Source organism: Lissotriton helveticus, chromosome 7 (assembly GCF_964261635.1).
Source record: "Lissotriton helveticus chromosome 7, aLisHel1.1, whole genome shotgun sequence".
Taxonomy (NCBI): Eukaryota; Metazoa; Chordata; class Amphibia; order Caudata; family Salamandridae; genus Lissotriton; species Lissotriton helveticus.
In genome coordinates this window covers 1,711,966,449-1,711,992,503 of record NC_136068.1, presented here as the reverse complement: position 1 = coordinate 1,711,992,503, position 26,055 = coordinate 1,711,966,449, and the positions used below count along the sequence as shown (strand labels likewise).

The 26,055-nt window shown below is 43.3% G+C and overlaps 1 protein-coding gene across 2 annotated transcripts in view; it reads right to left on the bottom strand.

Moving 5' to 3' along the window:
• Positions 1-26,055, bottom strand: part of APLP1 (amyloid beta precursor like protein 1) — a 246,138-nt gene that overhangs the window by 115,545 nt on the left and 104,538 nt on the right. For both annotated transcript variants that reach the window (XM_078655396.1, XM_078655397.1), the window contains exon 2: positions 16,131-16,304. In XM_078655396.1, the coding sequence (XP_078511522.1) occupies positions 16,131-16,304 (174 nt within the window). The remainder of the gene's footprint in view (positions 1-16,130; positions 16,305-26,055) is intronic.

Sequence of the window (26,055 nt, the reverse complement as noted above, 5' to 3'; positions counted from 1 at the left end):
TCTCTGCACCTCTGATGAAATGAAGCATTCACGATTGACTGAGTAAAATATCTATCTGTTGTTTCCACGACTCTGAAGATCAGTTTTATTCTTGGGAAAACAAAGTTCTCATGTTTATGCGGTTGTCAGAAACTAATCGCTTCTTGTTTATTCGAGAAAGTTTCTAGTGACCTCTGAGCTAGCTGGCACTCACAATTAAGTCTAATATATTCGATAGAGACCTAGTCGACCTAAGTCCTACGTCAAATCTATAGGATATGGTATTCCAATGCGCAGAGCCTATTGGGAATATAGGAACTACACTACAGCAGGAGTAAAGACAACAGCTTTCTCACATTGTAGGATATGAAGATCTGTTTGATTCTTTAGTAATTATTGTTTACATTTCCTCATCTGAAATTCACAACTCTTCAATATTTTGCTTGACGCCTACAGTTTTTTTTTTTTTACATGGGAGCCAGTGGGTCCTTCGACTAAACGCAAGTCTTCAGCCATACCTGCTGCGTGTGTGGTAGCCAGTGCATGCTCATTAGATCATATTCTCCTGTTCTGTCTGCATGGGTTCAGCTTGTGCTGCAGGACTCTGTCCAAGCTGGCAGCTTCAAGGCACTTGATTAATATCATCCCTTGTTAGATGTCAGAGAAGGTCTCGGCGCCAGATGGTCCAGCATCTCCTGGATCGAGGCCGCGTCAGCATCCTATCCCTGGCCTTGCAGAGAATAAATCAGGCATTCCCAGGGAAAGCTCCTATTGGTGCAATGCCTATCCCGTGGAAATCAGCCCTCGGCCTGCTCTGCTGCCTGCGTAGAAGGCTCTCAAACGTAGCTCTGTGGTGTGGCCTTCTGAGCTGCATAGCACCTACTCCAGAAATCCCCCAGTGTGGTTAGAGCCATCGGAGGGGAGTTGCACCACCAGGCCATGGTCGAAATAGCGACTGCAAAAATACAGCAGCCACAAAGCCACCTACAACTAGAAAGTCAAGGACGGTAGATGTGGACCTAGGAATAGTACGTCTACGCATACTTCCCGTGACAACATAGCGGTAGTCCAAACCGCGTCTGGCCTATTTTTGTTGGGCAATATTCCAATTAGTAAATGGTCACATACAACCATCAGATGAAATACAGATTGTACATTGGATATTTTAATGGTTATTTTTCTGCTGAGCTGTACCACCTTCATAGTTATTTTGTATTTTATGTTGTTCTACCTGGGGGCTTTTGCCCTAATATATCATTTTTACTGCCTTTTAAAAAAAAATCTTTGCAGTCTGTCACTTTAGGGTGAGGACTGCGACTATGTACACTTGAAAAATAAAGAAATACAATGTCTGCAGTGCCTGTCTAGTTCCGGTGACGTAATCAGAGTCGATGCACCTCACAAGTTATCCATTCCCCAGCACAGATGACTCCTGGGAGGACAAGCTCTGAGGCGCGGGTCTGAACCCTGGGCCTGGCCTTGACATAACGAGAAACAGAGATTTGCTGCAGTGAGGTTTTGTCCTCACTGCAGCAAATCTCTGTTTAATAAATGTCGGTTTAAGAAGGTTCTTCTGTTACAGGTAAGTAGCCAGTTATAATAATTATTCTTATGAGATGGCTATTTGTTAAAGCACAAATAAACTCACAGGCAGTCCCTTGGCGCTATAGAACCATACATTCCATTTAGAGTCCTTTTAAAGGTAGCTGCTAAGCAGGAAAGTAACTACTGTGAAAACAATATTGTTGAATGGACATTGTTTTGAAATATTTGAGGTACTTTGTATACAAGCATACTTCAAGAGGAAGAGAATTCCAACGCCAGGCTCCAGAGACTGAACACCCACCCGTCCCATTTCTTTGTATTTTAGTGAAGGGGCGCCCAGAAGCAGCCGGTTAACTGGTTCCAAAGTCCAACTGGGGGCATCATATGAGAATAGGTGTTGGACGCCCCCTGGTACAGAAGACACAATGCACCTTTGCTGTAGAAAGGCACCGTTTGTCAGTGTTAGCCTTCTTTTGGGACCATTATCTGAGCTGAACGATGAAAGCTGTAATATTTATTATATCACACTGGGGTATAATGTATGACCCCATAAGAGTAATTAATCCCTTTGCCTACTCTCTTGTTATGGCAGGCGTGTTGAAGGCCAAACACAATATAAATATATCCATCCGCACATATCTGCTAGTCCACGTGGAGTCAGCTGCCCCGAACTTGAATGAGGGGCTCTTGATGAAATATGATGCTTTGTGTGCACACGAGATGCTACGACTTAAAGAGGGACACGCTTCATAGCGCTTGAATCAAAAGGAATGTTTTGTGTTTGGGCGCATTCTGAGATTTTCAAAGATATCGGTGCAAAGTGTCCGTCTTCTCCCTGTGATTCAATACACCTAGATATTACACCTGTGGATTTAATTTAGCGCCCGATTAGCGGTTTCCAGTTATTACAATCTTGGCGCTGTATCACAACTAACAGGAGATGGGGTCAGACTCTCGCAGAAGCATCTGAGGCAGCAGGGGTGTTGCACCCTGCAAATAAATGTTTTCTGTAGCAAACAGTTGGGCACAGAGGCTCGCAGTCGGATATGGTAATGTCTGTCTGATTTTGTCTGGATTTTTAAGTACACACACAGATGAAAACACAAAACAGGGGCTTAGTTACAAACACCCTTGCGTCACTGGTACGTCACTTTTTCCCCATGTTAAAAGAAAGGCCGGCTCTAGGGCGGTGCGATCGGTGCCACCGCACCGTGTGCTGACTTGGGAGGCGCCATCCTTTCAATTACAATATGGTTTCAAAAGCACCTTCTGCTGTGTTCCTGGCCTACAGCAATTTTTAGGCACCCATAAAAACGTCAAGATAACTCTGGTGATGAATGGCCCTGCTGCAGAGAGATGGGAGTTTTGTCTAGTGGAAGTTTTAACTCATCATAAAGTTGTGCAGGAGATTAAAATGTCTGCTGCAAAGCATGTGTACCATGCAGAGCACAAAGTGCATACAATGTAAATAGGTCAGTGTGTTCCTGCTTCTGTCTGAGAGACCCGTTTGTCACTTGCATTTAATAAGTTTAAATCCTAATTTAGAACAGTGAGCTATTAACTATCATCAAAGAGCAGCATGCAAACTGCAAGGTATAGATAAGAGCGTTATGATTTTTTATCCCCCAGTTTTTTTTATCCTTATATTGCAAAAAGGGTTCACCTGGGTAGAAATGAATTCTTATTAGTAAAGCAAAGCCCCATCATGGTGTTACATTTTAAGTTCTGAGTTTGTGCTTCTCCAAACAGTGCACTCTTAAACTATAATGTCTGCCAGTACGGATGACATATGACTCCTACACCATGTAGTCCTCTGTCTAAGTAAACATTTCCTATACACCGATTTACACACTTATGATTCTCTGTCACTGTAATGTGTATGTGTACTACTGGTGCTATAAAACAAAAGAAATGCATGAGAGAGAGAGTGGTTATGGAGACTTGAGGGGCACTGTTAAAGGGTGATAGTGAGGGAATCCGAGGAGGAGGTAATGGGGGTAGGCGCCAACAAACGTTGCACGGGGAGCCACCAGTGCTAAAGTCAGCTCTGATTAAAAGTGATGCTCCAGCAGTGCAAGGGCTTGTAAATGTGTCTCTCTCTCTCTGTGTGTCTCTCTCTCTCTCTCTCTCTGTGTCTCTCTCTCTCTCTCTCTCTGTGTCTGTGTCTGTGTCTCTCTCTCTCTCCCACTCTCCCACTCTCCCACTCTCCCACTCTCCCACTCTCCCACTCTCCCACTCTCCCACTCTCCCACTCTCCCACTCTCCCACTCTCCCACTCTCCCACTCTCCCACTCTCCCACTCCCTCTCCCGCCCCATCTATTTTTAAGATATTCAAGAATGTTGTTTTTTGGCAAAGTATTGTGTTTCCTGTCACTTAGTATCCCTAACAATACACACTCCACTGACTCGCAACTGCCCCCTAAGCAATGCTTTTCGTACAATGTATTTTAACTGTATATGGCAGCATCATTGCTGAATAATCTGAAGGTCACTCAGCCCCTGAATTATTTTTACCCGAGATATTCCCCAAAGCCAAGTCCATCGGCACCCTCTGATCTTTTTGACATTTATTTGTGTCTGTTGTGCCAGGCTTCCTTGGGTGCCTATTTACATCATAATGCCTTTACTTTGCCTACTGAAAGAAATCTTATGTGCCCAATCTATGCAAGATGGCCTTAGACCGTATTGCGGCATACAACTGACTGCAAAACAAACCAAAACAGATGCTGAGGATTGTTGTAAGACCTTATTTTGGGTTCCTTAAACTGTTAACATTTAATTAAAATATGCAGGTCAAAGGTTCTGCTTGGTCTAATTCTACTTGCATTTGTTCTGTGCCTACAGTTGAACATATAGCGTAAGCTTGTTGAAGAATTACCTGCGTATTTAGTGAGTTGTATGGCTTATCTAAATCTAAAACTAGCTTTGAGTATGGATATTAAAGACGTTGTTGGACTTGACATCCTTCGTGTGGTTTCCTACAAAATCTTTTACATGTGCTGGAAGTGAAAAACTCTTAAATTTGTTTAAAACTACTGTGAGGCCTACCTCTCCCATAGGATAACATTGAGGTCCATTGTTACATTTAATAAGTGGTAAAGTTAACTTGGGAGCAGATAGAAATATCGAGTTTGTGTCTAGCAAATTATAATTTAAACCCTTCTTTAATAGTAAAGTCAGGTATTAAGTCACAATTCTGAAAATGGCATTTATAGACAGTTACAATAAGAATAATTGATGGACAATGTCAAACATTCACCCCCAGTACAGAGATCTGGGCCTAAATCCTTAGTTTTTGTTGCTCACCATGCCATTCCAATTTGGACCAGTTTGAACCCAGCCAAACGCAAATCTGTCTTGACCCTGCTCTCCATGGGAACAGTCCAGCCCGAACTGCCTGCCAGGCCAGGTCCTCCATGGACCAGAAACAAGCATCCTGGGACCAGTTTTGGGGTAGAACACTGTCACAAATCATTTCATATCATGTAGTTTCAAATCAAACATTGACCCCAGTGAACAAAGAACCACACAATACACCAATACAGAAAGGAAAAGACACATGAGTTTCTTTTAACAAACATTGAATTTCAAATATAGCCTTGGCAGAGCCAATGGTCTATATGTTGTCTACGTTTATTTGTTTCTGTGCCAATGACGTCTGGACTCGGAAGGCTAGCCAGGTCTCATCACGACAAAAAGGAAGGGTGGGACATTTCAAAAAAGTGAATAGCTGAAAAATTGCCATAATGTGTGGTGGTCTCCAAAGCAATAAATGTGTCTGGAATCCATAGTTAAAGTTCTCTGAGAATACGTAACATCACAAATTATAGACCCAAGGAACATGCTTGAAATGCTGTGATAGTGAGATGGATTCCCAGAATATACTAAATATTTATAGCTTAATTAAGGAGCATGTTTTGACCATGTAAGAAGCAGTGTAGCAGATAATACATCATGGTACAATAAGGAATTAATCAGGTTGATATCTAAACCCATAGGGCACTTTAAGTGTAAGTACTATAGCGCTTACCCCTTAAGAACCATATGGACACCATATGCAGTATATGACTTTGGACACCTTACATAGAAGTGCCTCAATTCCACATTGATATTGCCATGTAAAAAGGTCTGAATGTTCATTGTGAAGTTTGTGCCCTTTAACCTACATAGGTCAAACCACACAACAAATTAAAACATGGATTGGCCAACACAGACGCAGGATCAGTTGTGGTGTCACTTCGGCACCTTTGGTACCTCATTTCATTGAAGCTGGCCACTCATTTTGTGACATCCGACGGCAAAGTCTTGATGTAGCAGATGCACCACAAATAGTTGGAAACATTGCTTTGATTGGAATGCAGATGGATTCTGCGTTGTGACTCAATTGACAAATGGCCTGAATACAAACGAGGAATGGTGTGGACTTGCCTCCTCACTGTATGACTGAAAATCAGAATAAGCACAGCATGTACCCTTTCTATAGACTATAATCCTCCTCCGAGGACTTCCTCTGTTGATTTTAATTATGTAATCAACAATGTATATCTTTAACAAGTGTTTACCTTATGTTTGTGTTCAACAGTGTATATATACTGGGTTGTCCAACTCTGACTACAATTGTAACCCATGCAATGACTAAGAGGCAATACTTTCCTCTACTATTCCCCCCTTACATTATAGGTTTTAGTATATTTTTTTATTTCATTAATATAATTTTCACTATTATTATTATTTCTACTTTATCATCTGCTCTCTTTCTTCTCCAATATATATATATATATATATATATATATATATATATATATATATATATATATACACACACACTATCTTTTGCACATATTTGTATATATTCTCTGTATTTACTTATTTTATTTTTGTGACCTGCAAGTCCTGTATTTCGATCTTTTTGTCACATACTACCTGAGGGCTGGAACGCATCTGCTCCTCCAGCCTCACTCCCAGCTCCTCCAGCGACGTATGTGTTTCTCCATAGTGAAAGCTAAAGAGCATCTGCTGTCTTAGCCTGGCTTTTATCCTTTCTGTTCTCAGTGAAGACCTGCATGATGCTCTTTCTGTTTCCTTGCAGCGAAGATTGGAGCACATCCGCTCTCCAAGCCTCACTCTCGATTGCCCTTCACGCACATGCGTGTAACCCTTTGTCAGTGACGACGTCCCGCCTCACCTTTAATTACCCCATGGCCTTCGTCGGGCGCCAGAATGCTATTCATGGTCTGCTCTAGATTACTGCTACTGTATCCCTTCTTAAGGGGTAAGCGCTATAGTACTTGCTCCTAGGGCACCCTCCGATTTAGATATACCAGCCTGATTAACTCCTTGTTGTCCTATTACGTATTGTCTACTACATTGCTTCTTGCAGGCTCAAAACACACCCCTTAATTAAGTGATACCTATTTTGTATTTTCTGAAAATCCATTCGACTATCACAGCCTTCCAAACATGTACTTTGGGCCTATCACTTGTGATTACGTGTATTCTCGGTGAATTTTCACTATGGAGTCCAGTCACAAGGTTGTATTGACTGCTACTCCTCATTTATTACTTTGGAGACCCAAACACATTATATCAACTTTTCAAATAATCAATTTTTTAGCTGTCCTACCCATTTTTTCTCTCCTGGTGAGACCTGGCTATACTTCCAGGTCGAAATATCATTGACACAGAGAACAAACAAACGTAAACAACATATAGCCCCGACACAGCCAGTGGATTATATCTGAAATTCAATGTTGTTTGGTAAAAGACATTCTATTACTGGACGAGAGGCTCAGATTATTGCTTCTCTGTCTTTACTGTTAAATTCACAGCAGCCAATGAAAACGTTTCAACATAAAATTACACTAAATTTCCCATGATGCTCTTGCAACCAATCATGTCCCATCAGACCCTATAAGAGCCACCATCTCCTTTTCATGAGCCTTTCTTTGCTGCTCACGGCAGAGATAAATGCAATCACTCTTACTATTGTTTTTTATGGTAATTGATTGCCAGCTACTCCCCACGCATGTTCCCGCTTATGGTAACCAGGGGCCGATGTGCAAGCGCATATGCATATGTCATATTGCTGCAGGCTTTTGATTGCTTACGATTGTTTGGGCCTGCGGGCCGAGCGCGGCTATAACATGGTTCGTCTTGCACCCGCTTCGGGTGAAGGCATTTAGGCACAGAGGTGAGCAGTGGAAATCTGAAGGGTCATGTGCTTCGTGGTCTACCTCGTGACATATTCGGAGCCTCCTCTCGTAAGGCCCGGGAATAAAAAAAGGAGCTTCTACGCGACCAGATGTGCGTAGCCCAATTGGGCTACATTAGGGCATTTTTTGGGCTACGCACGTCTTGCACTGTCCCGACAACCACCAGAACTCAGAAAGCCCTAAGGTTTTGGTCGCAAAGGAGATTATGACTACGCCTGAATGGCTGCAATGACCAGTTGGCCCTGGGTGCATGCGCCAAGAAAAACTCTCTACACGGTTCTTGACGTCCTGTTGTTGGGGCTGCAATAATTAGGGACTACAGCACTGCCAAGGAGCTAAGTTTACACTTATTAACATCTTGAGTGCATGTGGGTTGCCCCCCCATGACTCCTACACTGATTATTCGCTTTATATAGAATTTGACTAGATTTACTATATTTTAAAACCAACAAGCATTTGCAATGCAATAGGTCTCGTATTAGGAAAGTTTGAGCTATTGGTATTGTAAATTACAAATCTTTTATTTAGGTTTTGTTTTTGAAAATAGCGAAATTAATAGCTTTGTCATTTACCATGCCAATAGCTATAACTTTCGCAAATGTGACACCTATAGCATTTGTAATGCAATATGTGTTGTATTTACCTGACTTACATGTATTGATATTACAAATAACAATGGTTTTTAATGTTTTTAATAATTAATACTTAAATAAAAGTCTGATGCCTGATGTTTGTGGATGTCGGATGCTTGTGGATGCCTGACGCTTGTGGATGTCTGACGCCTGATGCTTGTGGATGCCTGACGCTTGTGGATGTCTGACGCCTGATGCTTGTGGATGCATGACGCTTGTGGATGTCTGACGCCTGATGCTTGTGGATGCCTGACGCTTGTGGATGTCTGACGCCTGATGCTTGCGGATGTCTGACGCTTGCGGATGTCTGACGCTTGCGGATGTCTGACGCTTGCGGATGTCTGACGCTTGCGGATGTCTGACGCTTGCGGATGTCTGACGCTTGCGGATGCCTGACGCTTGTGGATGCCTGACGCTTGTGGATGTCTGAAGAGTGGAAGGGGAGGAGGGAGCGAGGAAGATCGAATGGAAAGGGAGAGACTATGAACGGAGTCAGGGAAGAGACAGAGGGAAGGGGAGGAGAGCGAGGGCATAGATTATTGGGGGAGGGTGGGATATAGAACCAGGGAAGGGATGGAAAGAGGTGAGAGAAAAGGAGGGAAGGCAGGGGAAAGGAGGGTGACTGGGAACGAGTGAGAAAAAAAAGCAAAGGTAGGGAGGCCGAGGTACGGGTGAGAAGAGTGAAGTGTGAGACGAGGTGGAGATAGTGGGGGAAGAGTAATAGGGTAGGGAAACAAGCTTTTAAAACGCAAGAGGAAGAGAGCTGTTCACAAAAGTGTGCATTGAATACATTTGAAACGATACTGTTTACAACTCTGCGTTATTATTATTACACTAGAGGAGCTATGGGGAGGGGGAAGGAGAAATGCGAGTCACGGCCACCAGGCCGTGAAGTGTGAAGCAGTGGGCGGGGAACCAGATCCCTTTGAAGCTGCTGGGCAGAAATGCGAGTCAGGCCGTGAGGTGTGAACCAGTGGGCGTGGAGGCAGGAGCAAATGGTAAGGGGAGCCTTTGAAGAGCAAGGCAGGGGGATAGAAGCGCGGTCATGAGGACGTGCACTTCTACAAATCCAGATCGTAAAAGTCAGCTTTGTGGTTTGGTTGGAATAGGTCTCTCTACGAGACCTAAAAAGGGAGGATTGGGTCAGGTTAAGGATGAAGGGGATGAACCCTACTATGAAGAACTTCAGGAATCTGTATTGGAGGATAACATTGATGACGCCCTGGACGCCTGGGTCCAGCATTCCATCAACAGGGCCATTGAGAACACTGTACAAAAGGCGCTAGCAGCAGCGCTAAAACCCATCATCAAACAGTTAGAGAGCTTCGCTAAACGTCACGGGTTTCAGAACACCCAGGACATTGAACCCCAAACCGATGCCCAAAGTTACAATAAGGACAAGGCCAAACCAGTAGCGTGGCTCCATGCAGGTACCCTAGCTAATCTATCTGAGACCCCCTCGGATGAACAAGGTTAGTCTACTCCAGCTTCTATAGGTGGGGGTGAAGTGAAGCGTAAACAGAAAGTGTACATCGACACTGAAACTACTGACACTGACTCCACCAAGTGGAGAAGTGTGGCTCAGGGGTTAGAGGCAGCAGACCCGGAAGCTGAGATCGGTCCTGGACCAGGGTTCAATTCCCCGCCTCGGCGGGGTCTTGGGCTAAAAAATTCCACGGACTCGATAATTCTCGCCCCGGTGCCTCCTCGACTCACGGGTTCACACTCTGCGACTCTGGGCAATAGCTTGCTTAATCTCCACAACGACCCCTCGCGGCGGGATGCCTGACTTTCACCTTGTGGATACCCTGCTATCTCACAGGGGAATACCAGGAAGGGTTCCCTAAGCAAGCGCCGGGAAACCCACTGCGGGTAGCTGTGCGCTATATAAGCTCAACTACATTTACATTTACACATTTACATGATGGCGACACCAATACAATGAAGAAAGTGAGGAAAACCGTCATTCTAGTGCCTGACACTGCGCCCTACAATCCCACTCCATTCACCTTTAATCCTGTAGACATTATAAACCCATGCTCCTCAGGGTGGGCCTCAGCACCGTAGGAAGTGGATTATCTGCATGAGAGCCTCAGGAAAGGCTTTGATGAGGAGGTACATAACCGACTGCGGTCGGAGTGCCCCATTCCAGACATCCCAGATAAAGTGGCAGAAACACCAGATATTGATACTATGTTAACTTTCCTAAAAAAGTTTGCAAAAGATCCGAAAAAAGGTATTGGCCACGCCTGGCAAGGTTGCCAGGACAAACTATTTGATGTGGCAGGCCCACTAGCCAAAATCCTGGAAATGGCTCAAGCGGCCAAATAATTGAATAATCCAGTGGATCCAGATATCCTTGCTCGCTGGACGTAACAAGTAATATGCCTTCTAGGGCACAGCAAATTGCGCCATTCCACGGAATGGCGCAAATCCCTGCTCATGAGAATGGACTCAAATTTAACAGAGCGGTCTTCAGCCGAACAAGGTCCCTTAGCTGAGGGTAACCTCTTCGGAGATAAATTCGTCAAAGACGTCTCAAAGTACGAAGGTACATTTAAGTCTTTAGATGAAGCTCAATCTAGAACCAAGAGGATCTTTCAGGCAGGCATTTTTAACAGGGCCTGGCGATGCAGGGGACCCTCGTCAGATGGCCCCTACTACCAAGGTCCCCTCAGAGGAGATTACAGACATGGTAGAGGTGATTGGGACTCTACCAGAGGCGGCACCCACTACCCAACACATTAAAGGTTCAACAAATGCCAGTTCAATAAAGGTGGAAATAGAGCAGCATTCCACTCCCAAAATCACACAGGTAAGACTTGTCGGTATCTCAGAGTTACCATTGGGGGGTCATACCCAATTCTGCCTACACAAGTGGGGGTCCCTGTCTCAGGATGCATGGATATTACAGACAATACAAGATTTTTATCTGGAGTTTTACCAAACTCATCAACAGGATTCTTACCCAAGGCAACTCAGTTTTTCCCAACAAGAATGTGTTTTTATAGATTCAGAAATAGAACAATTGCTGCGGAAACCTCATGGTTTTTGCAGCAACGTGTTCTTGGTTCAGAAGAAGGGTGGTGGACACAGATTGGTGTTAAATCTAAGAGAATTCAATCATTTCATGGTGTACAAACACTTCAAGATGGAAGGTATTCATCTTCTAGCAGACCTTCTCAAGAAAGGAGATTAGTTGGTTCCTTTAGACCTAAAAGATGCTCATCTGACGATCCCTACTTTTCATCCTCATCGACATTTCCTGCAGTTCCAATAGAGGAACAACTGGTTGGAATACTTGGCCCTTCCTTTTGGGCTTTCCTCTGCTCCATGGTGTTTCACCTAAATGATGAAGCTGGTGATAGCCCGTTTGCGGGAACAAGGCATTTGCATGAGAGTGTACCTAGATGACATACTTCTCATGGCCTAGACACAAGCCTTAGTCATTTGTAGATGTAGGTTGGCTATGTCCCTGTTGTAGGAATTGGGATGTGTCCTCAACAAAACCAAGTCAGTACTTTGCCCAGCTCAGACGATAGATTTCCTGGGGTTCGTAATGAACTCTCAAACAGCTCAACAAAGTCCAGATCAAAATTAAGAGATCTGAAAAAGGAACTGCCATCAGTGTGAGCCAAACAAAGGGTCTCCCTCAGGACAATTGCCAGGATATTGGGATTACTGGCTTCTTCCATACAAGCTATCTTTCCAGACCCACTTCATTAGTGGGCTCTTCAGAGATTAAAAATACAACACCTTCAGAAGGCCCGGTCTTACACAGATCTGGTCACATTGACACAGGAAGTCAGGGAAGAACTTCAATAGTGGTTGGGCCACGTAGAAGCGTGGAATGGCAGAGTTATATTCTGCTTCCAACCAGAAGTCATAATAGAGTCAGATGCCAGCCAATGGGACTGGGGAGCGCATTGAGGAGATGTCACTAGCTGGAGGAAGGTGGTCACTGCAAGAATTATCTCGACACATCAACTGCCTAGAGTTGTTGGCAGGGACATTTGCGATACAGACACTCTCCCCCCAAATAGGTCTCTTGTTGCATCCTACTCAGGATGGACAATATCTCAGCAGTGAGATACATCAACAAGTTGGGAGGTACGAGGTCGTCACTGCTAGTGGAGATAGCGACGGAATTTTGGCACTATTGCCTAAGTAACCAGATATTGGTGATAGCGGAATGCATTCCGGGACAGTCGAATACTGTTGCGATTTGAATTCTAGGTACCTAAAGATTTACAGCGATTGGCAACTCCAACTTCGACTATTGCAATGGTTAAAGGTAGTGTGGACCTCTGATTTATGTTGCAGCGCCTAGAGACCTTCCGGTGATTGGCGCTCTATAAATATAATTTAACATAACATAACAGTGTGGGGCCCTTGTAAAACAGACCTTTTTGAATCCAGACTGAACCGGCAACTGCAGATGTTCTTCAGCTGGAGGCCGGTCCCATTAGCAAAAGCAACAGACGCCTTCTCCGAGAATTGGTCAACGAATCTAAACTATGCATTTCCTTCATTCATTCTAATTCCCAGAGTGACGACCCAGATAGCCCGACAACAGGCCGAAGTGATTTTGGGAACCCCTCGCAGTCCTTGTTCCCGATATTATTGGAGATGAGTTGCGACTTACCCAGGATGCTCCCTTGGTCTCGGGCGATGCTCCAGGGCCCTCATGGAGAACTACCTCTGATGGCAACATCGGAGCAGTTGTCCCTGATGGTATGGAGGCTTTCCGGCAACAATGGGAAATGCCAAGCATTTTGGACAAAGCTTCTGAATTCATTAAGCAAGCCTGGGCCCCTTCCACACGGAAGAGTTACTCATCAGATTGGAAATGCTGGATACGTTGGTGCCTGGAATGGCACGTGGATCCCGTGGGGGCAGAATTTTCCCATGTTGTGAATTTCCTGTCAGATAAAGCTTCAGAAGGTTTGTCATACAGGTCAGTCAATTTCAGATCTGCAATTTCTGCAGGCCATAGGCAGGTGGACGGAAAACCGGTATGTATGCACCCAGTGGTGTGTAAGTTACTTAAAGGAATTAGAGAGGCTAATCCTCCTAAACCGAAATATTCATGCTTGTGGGATGTATCCCTGGTCATATCCCTCTTTGACAAATGGCCGAATAATGCTATGTTATCCAGGAAGCAATTATCAGTTAAATTAGTTATGCTTTTGTATTTATCTGCCTGCAGACGTTCTTCAGATGCGAGAGCTCTGGATCTTACAGGTAGAGTATTCACTGCAGAAGGTGTTTCCTTTAACATTACTGGCAGGACGAAAACATTGTCACGTAGTATAGAATATAATGCTTTTCCCAGTAATGTTAAGTTGTGTGAAGTTCAATGCCAAAAAAGCTTATGAAGAATGCACAAGGTCCTTGCGACCAGACGGTTCAACACAACAGTTTAATTGCATTGCAAAAACCGTTACAATAGCCAGATGGTTAAAATCAGTCATGAAGGAAGCTGGTATTGATACCCACATTTTTTGGGGCACATTCTGTACATGGTGCCATGGCATCCAAAACTTTTATGTTGGGTTCAACTATTCAGGACATTATGAAATCTGCACATTGGTCATCAGAATCTACATTTAAACCATGTTATTTTAAACCGGTGGGTGATACAACTACTGTGATATTTGATAAGCGTTAAACGAGTAATCTTCTGAGCCGCCGGACCTGTAATCGAATAAAAGATTTGCTAGCATTCGCACCAAGAATTATCTATTCTATTAAGGACATGGAGGCATGGATTATCCCAGCTGGTTGTATTTCAATGATTCTTGTAATAAAGCATAAATCTGTATGTAGTATGCATTGTGCTCAACAGAGATTACAGGTTTTTCTATTTTCATTTATTCCAGGTTCAGAAAAGAAAGCAGAGTAAATTTTCTTCTGGTTGAAGAAGTTGGACAACGTCCCAGTTATTGGTTAAAAAGTTATTACACGTTGGATGATAACAATATTGGACTTTCAAAATGATGTACACACTTGGACTAAAAGACTATTGAGCAAAGAAAGAATCTCATGAAAAGGAGATGGCGGCTCTTATAATGTCTGATGGGACATTATTGGTTGCAAGAGCATCATGGGAAATGTAGTTTAATTTTATGTTGCAACGTTTTTATTGGCTGCTGTGAATTTAACAGTAAAGAAAGAGCAGCAATAATCCTCACCTCCGTGTCCTTAATAGAATTGAAAATTATTGGCGAGAATGCTAGCAAATTTTTTACTCGCAGGCAACGTTTCCTTTCTATATCTGTTTTTTTTGTGGTTCTTTGTTCACATAGGCCACAGCGCACATAGTTGGATTTCAAACTATGTGATATAAAATGATTTTGATAGTCATCTACATGAATTATTATGATACAAATGAGTGAAAAAAGGAGTATGGTGGTCTACAAATTGACTATTGTAGATTCACATTAAATACCATGTGTTCTTTTAGCACGTTCCTTCCTCATCAACATTTGAATTATACCTATAAGTGCCATTGTTGAGTATATGTAATTCTTATACTGTAACATTGGATCCCAACCAAAACAATGATAATTTTGGATGAGTTAAACAGTTGTACGAGATATAAACAGGGCCTCTTCTCGTAAACATTATAATTAATAGAAAAATCCAGTTAGTTCTTAACCAAGCGAATCTTGGCTGTGGAACGAGAGCAGTTGGCTCTCCCTAAAACATTTCATCTGCCCACCATATACGCTTATTCTTCAGAATAGGGATATAAGCAGAAAGGGGTCCGCTTTACTTCATTAATGACGGTGTACGTTTGAAAGGAGGTCCTTGGTAGAAAGCGAGAGGGAGGGGAAAGCTTAACAGTTTACTCAGTGCAGTCTAATCTTAAAACCTAGGGTCTCTGCATTGGATTTAAATAGACCTATCTGTGTGTTCACAATAGTTTTTAGAATACAGGGTGTAGTTAAAATGGCATGATGTTCAGAATTTCTCCACCTGTGGTGAAATCATGCAGGCGTAATTTTACTTTTTTAATTACTTTATTTCCACATTTTTATTTCTTTGTTGCAAATTGTGGAATTCTCCGGGATTTTTGCCTTAGTGAACTCCAATAGTAATATATACAAGACATTAGATATACTGTAAGTATATGAGGATAAAAAGTGTTATATATCTGCAGGAAAAGTCTATGTTAGGGTCATATAATAGAGTCATATGGGATGAATATATTGGGATGATTTGCTTGGCAGATACCTACGCTCATGCAGAGGTAGCAGAATCCACTTCCATTTCTGCTTGGTTTTGCTGCAGAGTCACGAGTACATCTTCTCCAAAGCTGAGGGAGCATTCTACTGTTCCCCTTACCTGCTATTCAAGGTGTCCCCAAATCTGTCCTCAGTGGAATGGGAGGATGAAGGACATTTGCTCATGACCCCTTGCTTCCCCTGAATATGAAAGAGGTGATCTTAACATAACATAATCAATGCTAGCCTTGTGGCAGTCGAGGATACCTGGCGCTCTCTTAGCTACCCCTGTGCGCTGATTGTCATCATGGTGATCCTAGAGTTGACCTGGTGGCCGTGTGAGGATGCACAATACTGGATCACAAACCCTCCTATCCACTGGCAGTGATCGAAGGGAGCCAATGTTGGCCTTGCGGCAGTGTAAGGATGCCCGGTGGTAGCTCATGGCCCCTTCCGTCTTCTGGTAGTGAAGGGAGTGGCTGTGACCATTTCCCTTACCCACATACCACCCCTGAGCTGAGCATCTCCTTACCTTCTGGCAGTAGCTCTGTATCTCCTCCTGACTCCCAAAGCAGCTCTGAGTCCCGAAGGCGTCTGGCTCCCACTTGCCGTTCTCTAGGTTCATGTGCATGTTGAGTGCACCACAGAACATGGCCACTTGTGGCTCCTGCGTGCCTGCGTCACTTCCTGCAGTAATTGTCTGCGTCTGAAAAGAACAAAAGGGCAAATTAATGCAACATGGAAACCAAGATGATTGCTAGGGAGCAGGGCACGGGGAAACACAAGAACACAGCTTTTACTGTAGAAACTTCAGTTAGAGCTAGAGTTGCCTCCTCGCATCATTGCGCAACCACGCTACGTCTCCATGTCTGGCCTTACACCAGCACGTCCGCTCAGATTTTTGCAATAGAAGCAACTCATGTTCACAACTCCCATAAGCCATCAGTTTGTCAGGTAAAAGAACACAACTGGAACCAAGGTGTCCTGATCTATGAAGTGAAGGGGCAACCGAACCTCCGGTCACAGAATAAATACAAAAGGATGCCCACCGTAACATTTCATTAGGTTCATTTAACCCCACCCTGTAAAATCTGCTGGCTGCTTTGCAGTTATTCAAAGAGCTTGGGTTAAACAGATTACTCTTGCCCCTTCCTGTGAGGCATAGTAGGGGTCAGCGGCAGACTGCTGTGAGATTTATTGCTGTGTGGAGAATGGTCAGGGTATAAGGAAATCAGAGAAAAGGAAACTATTCCTAGAGAGACACCTACTATATTATACTAGGGAAAACAAAAAAAACGTATATTTACCTTGTAAATAAATATTACAAATATATGTATAATAAATATTAATGTAAATCAATTATATATTTTTATTTTAAATGTACAACAAAATTATAAAATGCTACAGCAATACTAACTTAATTTAAAAAATGGAAAGTCTATTAAAATATGTTAATGTTAAACAGTAATGTAAAGCATTGCAATATATTTATTTTAAATGTGGAAATAAAGAAAATGTCCTACAACACTAATAACTAAATACAAAAACCTTTAAAAAATTGAAAGATTACATTAAAATTAATTTCCAGAAGTTTAAATTCCTACCTAATGGAACAAATATTATGCATTAATAATTATAAAAAAAATGTGATGTACATAACTCAATAAAATTAAAATAGCTATAAGTTAATAAAAAATATTGTTACCTTCAATTTTCAATTCAGACCAGGGTAACAAAATTTTATATTCAAATAATGATGTATTACTTTTATATATTTTTTAACAATAAATAATATTCATTAAATTTGCAACTGTTTAAAAAAAAAAAAATCATTTATCATCATGTCCTACAGGGCTTTATTTAAAGTAGGTGTGGGCAGAAGTCGCGTAAGGGACTTACACGGGGAGGCCCGGAGATTGAACCAATCTCCGTACCTCTACGCATAGTTCCATTACGCGATGCCCGCCCGCCGTCCCGCCTCCCGCCCGACTCCCGCCCACAGTATTAAATTACATTAAAAAGCTTAAAATAAAACGTACCTTATCGTGGGCGCATCCTTGTCCATTGCGCCTTCTTCTGGGAACTGCGCATGCGGGGAGCCCGCGCATGCGCATTCCTCGCCAGGAATGTGCAGGCTCCCGCGAATGCGCAGTTCCAAGAAGAAGGCGCGATGGACAAGGATGCGCCCGCGATAAGCTAAGTTTTATTTGAATCTTATTTTAGGCTTTTTAATGTAATTTAATACTGCGGGCGGGAGGCGGGCGGCCAACTTCCGTTACACCCACCAGTGTGAGGAGATTTGCCTTGTTTCTCCGCCTTCATTGCGAAAGGCGGAAGGGGTAAATCTCCGCACATTCTGTGGGTAGAACGGTGATGTCCGCCCACCCCTAGTACCTACTTCCATTATTTTCAATGGAGCTTATTAAGGTGGCGGTCTTCCGACAGCCCTATTATAACTAGGGCTGACGCCCACACTGGGAATAAAGGAACCGCAAAGGATCAGAGATCCCTGGCAGTGGCGTGGCTGTCTTGACGCTGCAATATGCTTGGTTGGGCAAAAAAAAAAGCATTTGTTTGTCAAGTTTTTTTTGTAAAAGCGCCCCATTCCGTGCTTTCACTTTAATAGCGCTGCACACCTTTATTTAAACAAGCCGCATCTATAGAAAGGAGTGTGTCCGCCATTGAAATAAAAAGTGCGGAATGGGGAGCTTTAAGACAAAAAAGTTAATAAATTGGAAGAAAAAAAAAAATATGCGCCTGCGTTTGTTGCCGCAAACAAACCCGAGGCAAAGCTTCCATTATATCAGCTGAGGTGTGTTGTGCTATAAAAAACAAAAAAGAAAGCATTGCAAGAGAGCGTGTCCTGTCTGAAACAGAAGGCAGGAGATAATTTAACCAACTAGTACTCAGAGGCTGTAATTAAAACCTACTGAGTAATAACATATGTAACAAGGGGTGTACTCATGGGAGGTTACAAAATGAGACAAGGCGGCACTAAGGAGGGACTACTAAGCCTATTGGCCAATGAAAAGCCACAGTTTACAAAGGACAGTGACAGGAGCCAAATAATAAGATGGGCCGAATGTGGGCGGAGCTTCAAGTCCATGCCCGACTACAGGATGTCTCGCTGCCCAGGCGAGACTTAAAAATTTATATTTGAATTTCTCATATCCTATCCTGCAGCACCACACTTTCAAGTCCCATACATGCCAATAGACCCGATGCAGGTCGCAATAGAAGTCAATGGGAGAAATACATTCTCTCACTAATTTTTTTTAATATCTTCTTCCAAAATATTGGCATCTATTCAGACAGGTTGTAAATTTACATACGTTTGCATAATCACAGCATGTACGCTGGGGCTAGGCCTTTATCTGGGCTTAGTACCAGACATCCCAAATTAAAACAGGGCATGGGCTGCCGCAGGCAGTCAGCGAATCCTGGACATTAGCTCTAAGTCTTAATCTAGCAAGCATTCCAACGTCACAGTGTTAGGTCAACTGTAACCCCAGCTGTGGGATTGGGGGTTGGCAGAGGGTACATTATATCCTCAGGCCTTACTCTTTTTGAGCGCTTGTTCTGCAACATTTTTATTTGTATAATTGTAGGCAAAGTGGCCCTCTTTTATTGACTCGACAGCTAACAAGCCTAATACCACTAGATGGCACCTACCTTGAAAGACACCTTTGCCCTATGAAGGGCCCTGCTTCCATTTGGGCATCAAAAGCTTTTGATGTACTTGGTTGTGGGAGTCCACAATCTGAGCATCCAGGTGAAAGTTATAGCTCATGCAGCAAGCAATGGCACGATCTTACGGAAGACGATAGAGCAGAATCAACAAATTTTAGATGGTATAAAGCGGTGCCATCTGTTGCTTCATAATTACGTCAATGCCACCACACTGGCCACATTCCAAATGCGGAGTTTTATTTTGTTTAATAAAAACATTTATAAGGCGCACATCCTTGTCTTTCAGTGCTTATAAAAATGCTTTCACAAGGACAGTGCTGCTCTTAGGTCATTAGTCTACGCAAAATAACTGGTATAATATGGGCACAAGTTGCTATAAAAGTAGTTTTCGCCGTGAAAATTGACCTGGCTGGCTTCCCTCCTGAGGATCCTTAAAATACTGCCGGTTTGAAGGTCTTAATCCCTTTAATTGGATCCATTGATTTGTTGCTGATGCTCCTGTGCAGCCCACGACACCCGACGTCTGCCTGAGTGAGACCTATCTGGCATCCAGGCAGAATATACACTGACTCCAGTTCAGCCCCCCCTTAGGTAGGAGAGGCACCTCTGATTGCGTTGCGGTAATGTCCAGATGCTTTCTGGTTTTTCTTTCTTCCACTGTCCTGAAGAGGCTCTAAATCTAAAGGGCCAAAACGAGTCAACACCACCATCTGGTGGAGGCTCAACTTGTAAATCTTACAAAAGATAATCCTATGGACACACACTAGGAAACAGAGGACTAATTTGTCCTCTGTTAATGTTCTCTCTTTCTCACATACTTTTTCTGCTCTTCTGTCTGGAGTTCATTCACCACTTTTTGCACAAACTACCTATCCCTCTCTATCTATTCTGTGCAGCTCTCCTACCATCGATTCACCATGCCACATAATTCCAGTACACAAACCCACTCCACACCACACAATACCACCCCACACAATTCCACAACGAACAATTACAATCCAACCAACATAATTCCAATGCACACCACATACATCCACTCCACTCCAAACCAAAACACACGGTTAAGACATTTTCATTTACAACGCCAATAGTGCTAACTCTCGCAAATGCGAGACCTATTGGCATTGCCAATGCTTCTTTAACTTCTTACAGATTTCCAGATGAAAAAAAAAATCTACTCATCATTTTTAACATCGATGGTATCATTTCATGTTTAGGCTGTCCTCCCCTTTGTGAACTGCCATTAAGTGCCTAAGACAGGCTATAGTGGTACAAAAGGGGGTGCTGATGAACGGAGCATTTGAACCAATCAAACACTCACACCCAGTCAACAGATCTGGGTTTAATCCATGACCGTTCTTTAGCCCACTCTGCCACCCCAGTTCAGACATGGCCATATGGAAATCAGTCTGACCCTGTGCCTCATGGGAACAGTCCAGCCCGAACTGCCAAGCCATGCCTTCCCTGGACCGGAAACAAGCTTCCGAGGACCGGTTTCTGGCATTTCAGCCGTCTTCAGCCCGGCTTGCTTGAATCCAGTGGCAAAGTGAGCAAGGGACTCACGTCTGAGCATACCCTGCCAACTTATGGCGAACATAGTGGTACAAAAGGGGGTGGTGATGGACGGAGCATCTGAACCAATCAAACACTTACACCCAGTCAACAGATCTGGGTTTAATCCATCACCGTTCTTTAGCCCACTCTACCCCTCCAGTTCAGACATGGCCATATGCAAATCAGTCTGACCCTGTGCCTCATGGGAACAGTTCAGCCCGAACTGCCAAGCCATGCCTTCCCTGGACGGCTGTAATGCCAGAAACCGGTCCTGGGAAGCTTGATTCCGGTCCAGGGAAGACATGGCTTGGCAGTTCAGGCTGGACTGTTTCCATGAGGCACAGGGTCAGACTGATTTGCATGTGGCCATGTCTGAACTGGGGTGGCGGAGTGAGTTAAAGAACGGTGATGGGTTAAACCCAGATCAGTTGACTGGGGGTGAGTGCCTGTATTGTCAACGCTCCGTCCATCATCACCTTTGGTTTTTCTAAGACAGGATATGACATCATAAAAGGTGCAGTTTCTCGGTCTATTGGATGCAGCCTGCTTTTCATCTTCATACAAACTTAAAGAAAATTCCACATTTGTATATGCCACCTGCCCCGTTATGAAGGTTAAAGCCAATTCACACAAAGAAGGCCAGCCTAAGTAAAAAAAGGTTTACGAATAAATAAAAAGAAAATGGTAGGAAGAGATTTTTGATGGGTTTCTGCGAGAGTCACTAAACCAATAACGGCAAACAACTAAATGTATTTAGGAGAAAAGTACATGCCCCTTGTCAAAGAGACATATTAATATAATAGCCCAGCTCCATCAGCTCAGAGATAGCACAGCCTTCTGTCATTTTTCAGTGAGGAAGACCATTTTGTTATCCTGTCGCAGGAACGACGCATGCCAGCAATTAATGTGAGATATTAAGTCCAACAGGCTTCGTCCGCAGACATTGCGTCATCGCCACTGATGAAGGCGTTCATAGGCGCCATTTTAGAGCGGGGACCGTACCATAATGGGCTTTAACAGTGCGGAGTCAAGCGCCTGTTCTTTGAGCCTGCAGGGCAGAAAGCAAATTCATTCAATCCAATATGTCTTTGAGTTAGTGCTTTTATTTCCAGATGGTAAAGCTCAGAAACAGTAAGCAAAGCTGGTCTCTTTCAGTTTCTGAAGTGTGCTGTAAAAAAATAAAGCACTCATTTAGATAAATATTGGGTTATATGAATTCACTTCATGCCTGGCAGGAGCATAAAACAGGAGCTCTGCTCTGTGCCAGAAAAGTTCATCATGATTAAGGCTCCCTGTTTTCCATTTTTACAGATTTTTGCAGATAAATACAGACAGAAAACATTTATTTTCGTGTCTGTATTGATTTCAAAATGTGGATAAAAACTGAAATTGGGTTGCTTTTTGAGTAATTCTAAATACTGTCTGCCATGACTGCCAGGCTAATCGCTGTGAAGATTGATAGTTACGGGGGTTAAAAAGGAAAGTATTTTAGTAAAGAGGCTTTAACAGCAGTAGATATGCACAATGTTGATACTGAAATGTGCATATTTTCATATAAGTGCACTGATTTATCTTCTGCGGGTGTTCACAGCACTGAAACTTGGCAGACATTCAAGCATGAGTGCATATTTATCGATTAAATAAATGTGGAACTATACTAATTTCAGCTTGATTTTTCCACAAAACCCACAATAAATATGGTATAATAAAGAGCAAATTAGCAAAAGATAAATATGGATAAATGCAGACGGAAATGTCAAAAAAATAAATACCATAAAACCGGGAGCCCTAATCATGATACGGCCCCAGAGCTTAATTTATAAACATTTTAAAAATACTGCAGTGTTGCACAACCTTTCTTAGGAGCTGGTGCTTCTCAATACTTCAGTTGCTGATTGCCTAGACTGCCTAGAATTGATTTCTAATGGTCTCTTCCTTCCACCACACTACACTTCCCATCTCCTTATCTCACTCTTGCTGGTTATTTTTCTTCCTTTCTTTCTCCCTTTGTCATTGTTTTCCAATCTTTCTCCCATTCTTGCTCTGGTTTAAAGTTAGAGTATAAAAATAAGTCCCAGTTCACAAATAAAAAAGGGCACCTGTTCCCAGAACCAGGAAGCGCCGGCACAAATTACGCACGGTTTCAGATCAACTGGTGGGTAGGTAATGTGGTAGTGTTTTGGACATGAATAATGTTAGTAAATAAATAATTATTTTGATGTTACATTTAATAGAGATACTAAAATAAATTGATTGTAGTTGAAACAATTTAAATTTGATGTGCAGAAGTGAATTCATTAGTGTAGTTTAATTGTGCTATATTTTCATAAATCTGACATATTAGTTAATTCGGAAGCTGTTAGATGCGACGCATTACACGCCTGCTGTTCCCTGTCCAATCGTGTTCCCCTGCGATGTCTTTTTCCCCTACAGGTTCCGCGGAACAACAGAGAAGCTGATATTAAAGGGTATTTTTGCCAATGTGCATGTATTGATTGAACTTTCTAGAGTTTAACAATTTGTAGCACACCAAGATCTTCCCTTCCTTCTGTTGTCCCGTTGCTGGGTTCGGCACTCTTTCGCTGGCGTATGATATATAGTTTTTAAAATTGTTGCATTTAATTTAAATTCCTATGACGATGTCTTGCTGAAGCGGCTCGATTTTTTCTTAGCAAATAGGATAGAGCTAACGTGTAATGTTATTATGTGGATTTCTCACATTTGTTACAAGGAAATTATACATGGATCCCACCATGCTGAAACTGTGGTTTTGCACATTTTCCTATGCAGAATCTGTGGATAAATTAAACCCTTGATTCTGGGGTGAACCAGAGATTTTCCTGAACATCTATTAGCTAGGGACATGGTCTGTTCCTCTTATGATTGTTGCTGTTTATTGGGACTTCAATAATTCTGATTTCTTTATTGCGTACTCTATCTTTGAGCCTTCACAGCATGTATTTTGTGTTTCTTTGTAATGCTAAATAGAGATTTTGTAATAAAACCCTTTACACCTGATCTAGACCTGTTATTCAGTGGTCTCAGTTACTTATTTTATTACTCTGCTAAACTAATATTGGTTGTGGTTGAAGAGGGTTTTCTTTACTGCAAGATCATGGTTGATGGAGCGGCACTTCTAAGCCAAATTTGGAGGATTTAAATTTTGGGGTGCATTTATTTATAAACCCGATTGATTTAGTCTTCTAGGCACAAAAAAAATCTGTTATGGGCTCAGTACATAGAAGATTGTGGGGAATATTAGGCTGAATTGAAAAAAAATCAGGAAGAGTTGTTCAAGAGGGAACAGCGCGGCCCCCAGGGACGGACTGGCCTTAGCGGGCACTGGGTGTTTCCCTGGTGGGCCGCCAGGGTGGGTGCCGGTTTTGGGCCCCTGGAGGGCTGTTTTTGTTACCAGGGGGCGGTTTTGCTGCAACATCGGCCCCCTGTAACAAAATCGGCCAAAACCGGCACTGGCTAACAGCTCGGCTGCACCCCCCAAAACCCGCTCTCCTGGGGCCGGCCGAACAGTTTGCCAGGCGCGGTTTTGGTTCTTAGACCAGCCCTGGTGGCCCCAGCTTCAAAGTCAAGCAATAGGGGCACAGAAAACGTAAGACGGTGGATGGGATGAGAGGTCAAAGGTCACCAAACATGGAGTAAGGGTACCAGCGGGCCTGAAGGTGGCAGAAATTGAAGTGAGGAACCACAAAGAGAATGTTAAAAGAGCAGAGGGAGTGATGCAGCCATCAGAAAATATTTAATCTTTTAAGCCACAGTGAGAGGATGTCTAGGGTATTGGGTCATTACAACTATAAGGGTTTCAAAGCGCGTTGGGGGCGGACTAGGGTACAAGCACAAAGGTTTAAGCTTTTTATGGGAGCTGCGTAGGTTAGCGATGAGCCGGAGGTCAGGAGGAATAGAGCCCCAAAAGGTAGGCCAGGAGATAGAAAACTTCAGCCAAATGTGCAGAAGCAAAGGAACCATTAATGGGTTATTACAGATCAACAGTGTCCTACAGGAGCACAGGGCAAAATATGCCTTAATGGTTCGACACCATTCTTGAGTAACAATTAATTAATGATATTATGAGAGCAAGTCTCCAGTTGGATGAGATTTTAGGTCTGGCCAGCAGAAAGCTTTAGCCCTCATGTCACCAACCTCTTGATTTCCAAACAAATCCTAAATATAATGCATACATATATGCACAGACATGGGTCCCATGCTCGCTACCGCACTGGGTACAAAGCTGCACCTGACTGCGGAGGCCCAACTAACCTGAAACTGGTCCTGGGGGCTTGTGTTCCGGTTCAGTGACCCCCCCGACCCCCTGACTTAGCAGTTCAGGCTGGACTGTCCCCATTGGAGTAGGAATAAGGCTGGTTTGAATACAGCAGAGTCTAGTCTGGGGGGGCATAGTGTGTGTGTGGGGGGGGGGGGGGGGATCAGGAGAGATTACCTGTGGCAGGGACTAATTCCCGCATTCCATCCATCACTTTTGGTATTTTTCATTATAAAACCAGGCAGGCTGAATCCCTACACAGATATATTGCAACGGGAGGCCCACCTTGGCATAGACATCTTGGGGCAAATTTACAAGCCCCGTATGCCACATTTGCGCCACCACTGCGTCCCTTTTGTGAGGAGGGCGCTCCTTTCGATCTCTGGCTCCCCCTTATGGAATACTCTTCCACCTCAGTTAAGAAAGGTCCTAAAATCATTTGAGCTTCCGAAAGCAGCTGCAGGCCTGGTTGTTTTCGTCTCCCTGTCTTCTTATGTGGTGCGTTGGCCCGTCTTATTATGTTTTTGTTGCACTGGTGATTAGCGCTGGGAAGCTCCATTTCGGGGCAGCTATGCGCTTTAGAAATCTTACTAACACAACACAATAACTGCGTGCGCCAATGGGTGTGAATCATTCTGGAGCACTTGGCTTATGCAGTCGGGCTGGTGAAGTTTGAACACCGCAGTGCTTTCGCATAATGTGCAGTTTCGTTGCGGATTAAAAACATCTCTGTGAGTTTCTCCTGAGCAAGTACCCTCGACTCGTGCACCACCATGAAAAAATAAATAAACTTCCTCCAGGCTCGCCTGCTTTTTCTTCTTCTTTCTATAGACCATCATTTCGGTATTTTGGTTTACATCATCGTCATCTGCCCTTCCCCCCTCTCTATTGCATGTTACTCCTCCCCAGACACCTCTGGCTGGAGTGAGGTAATATC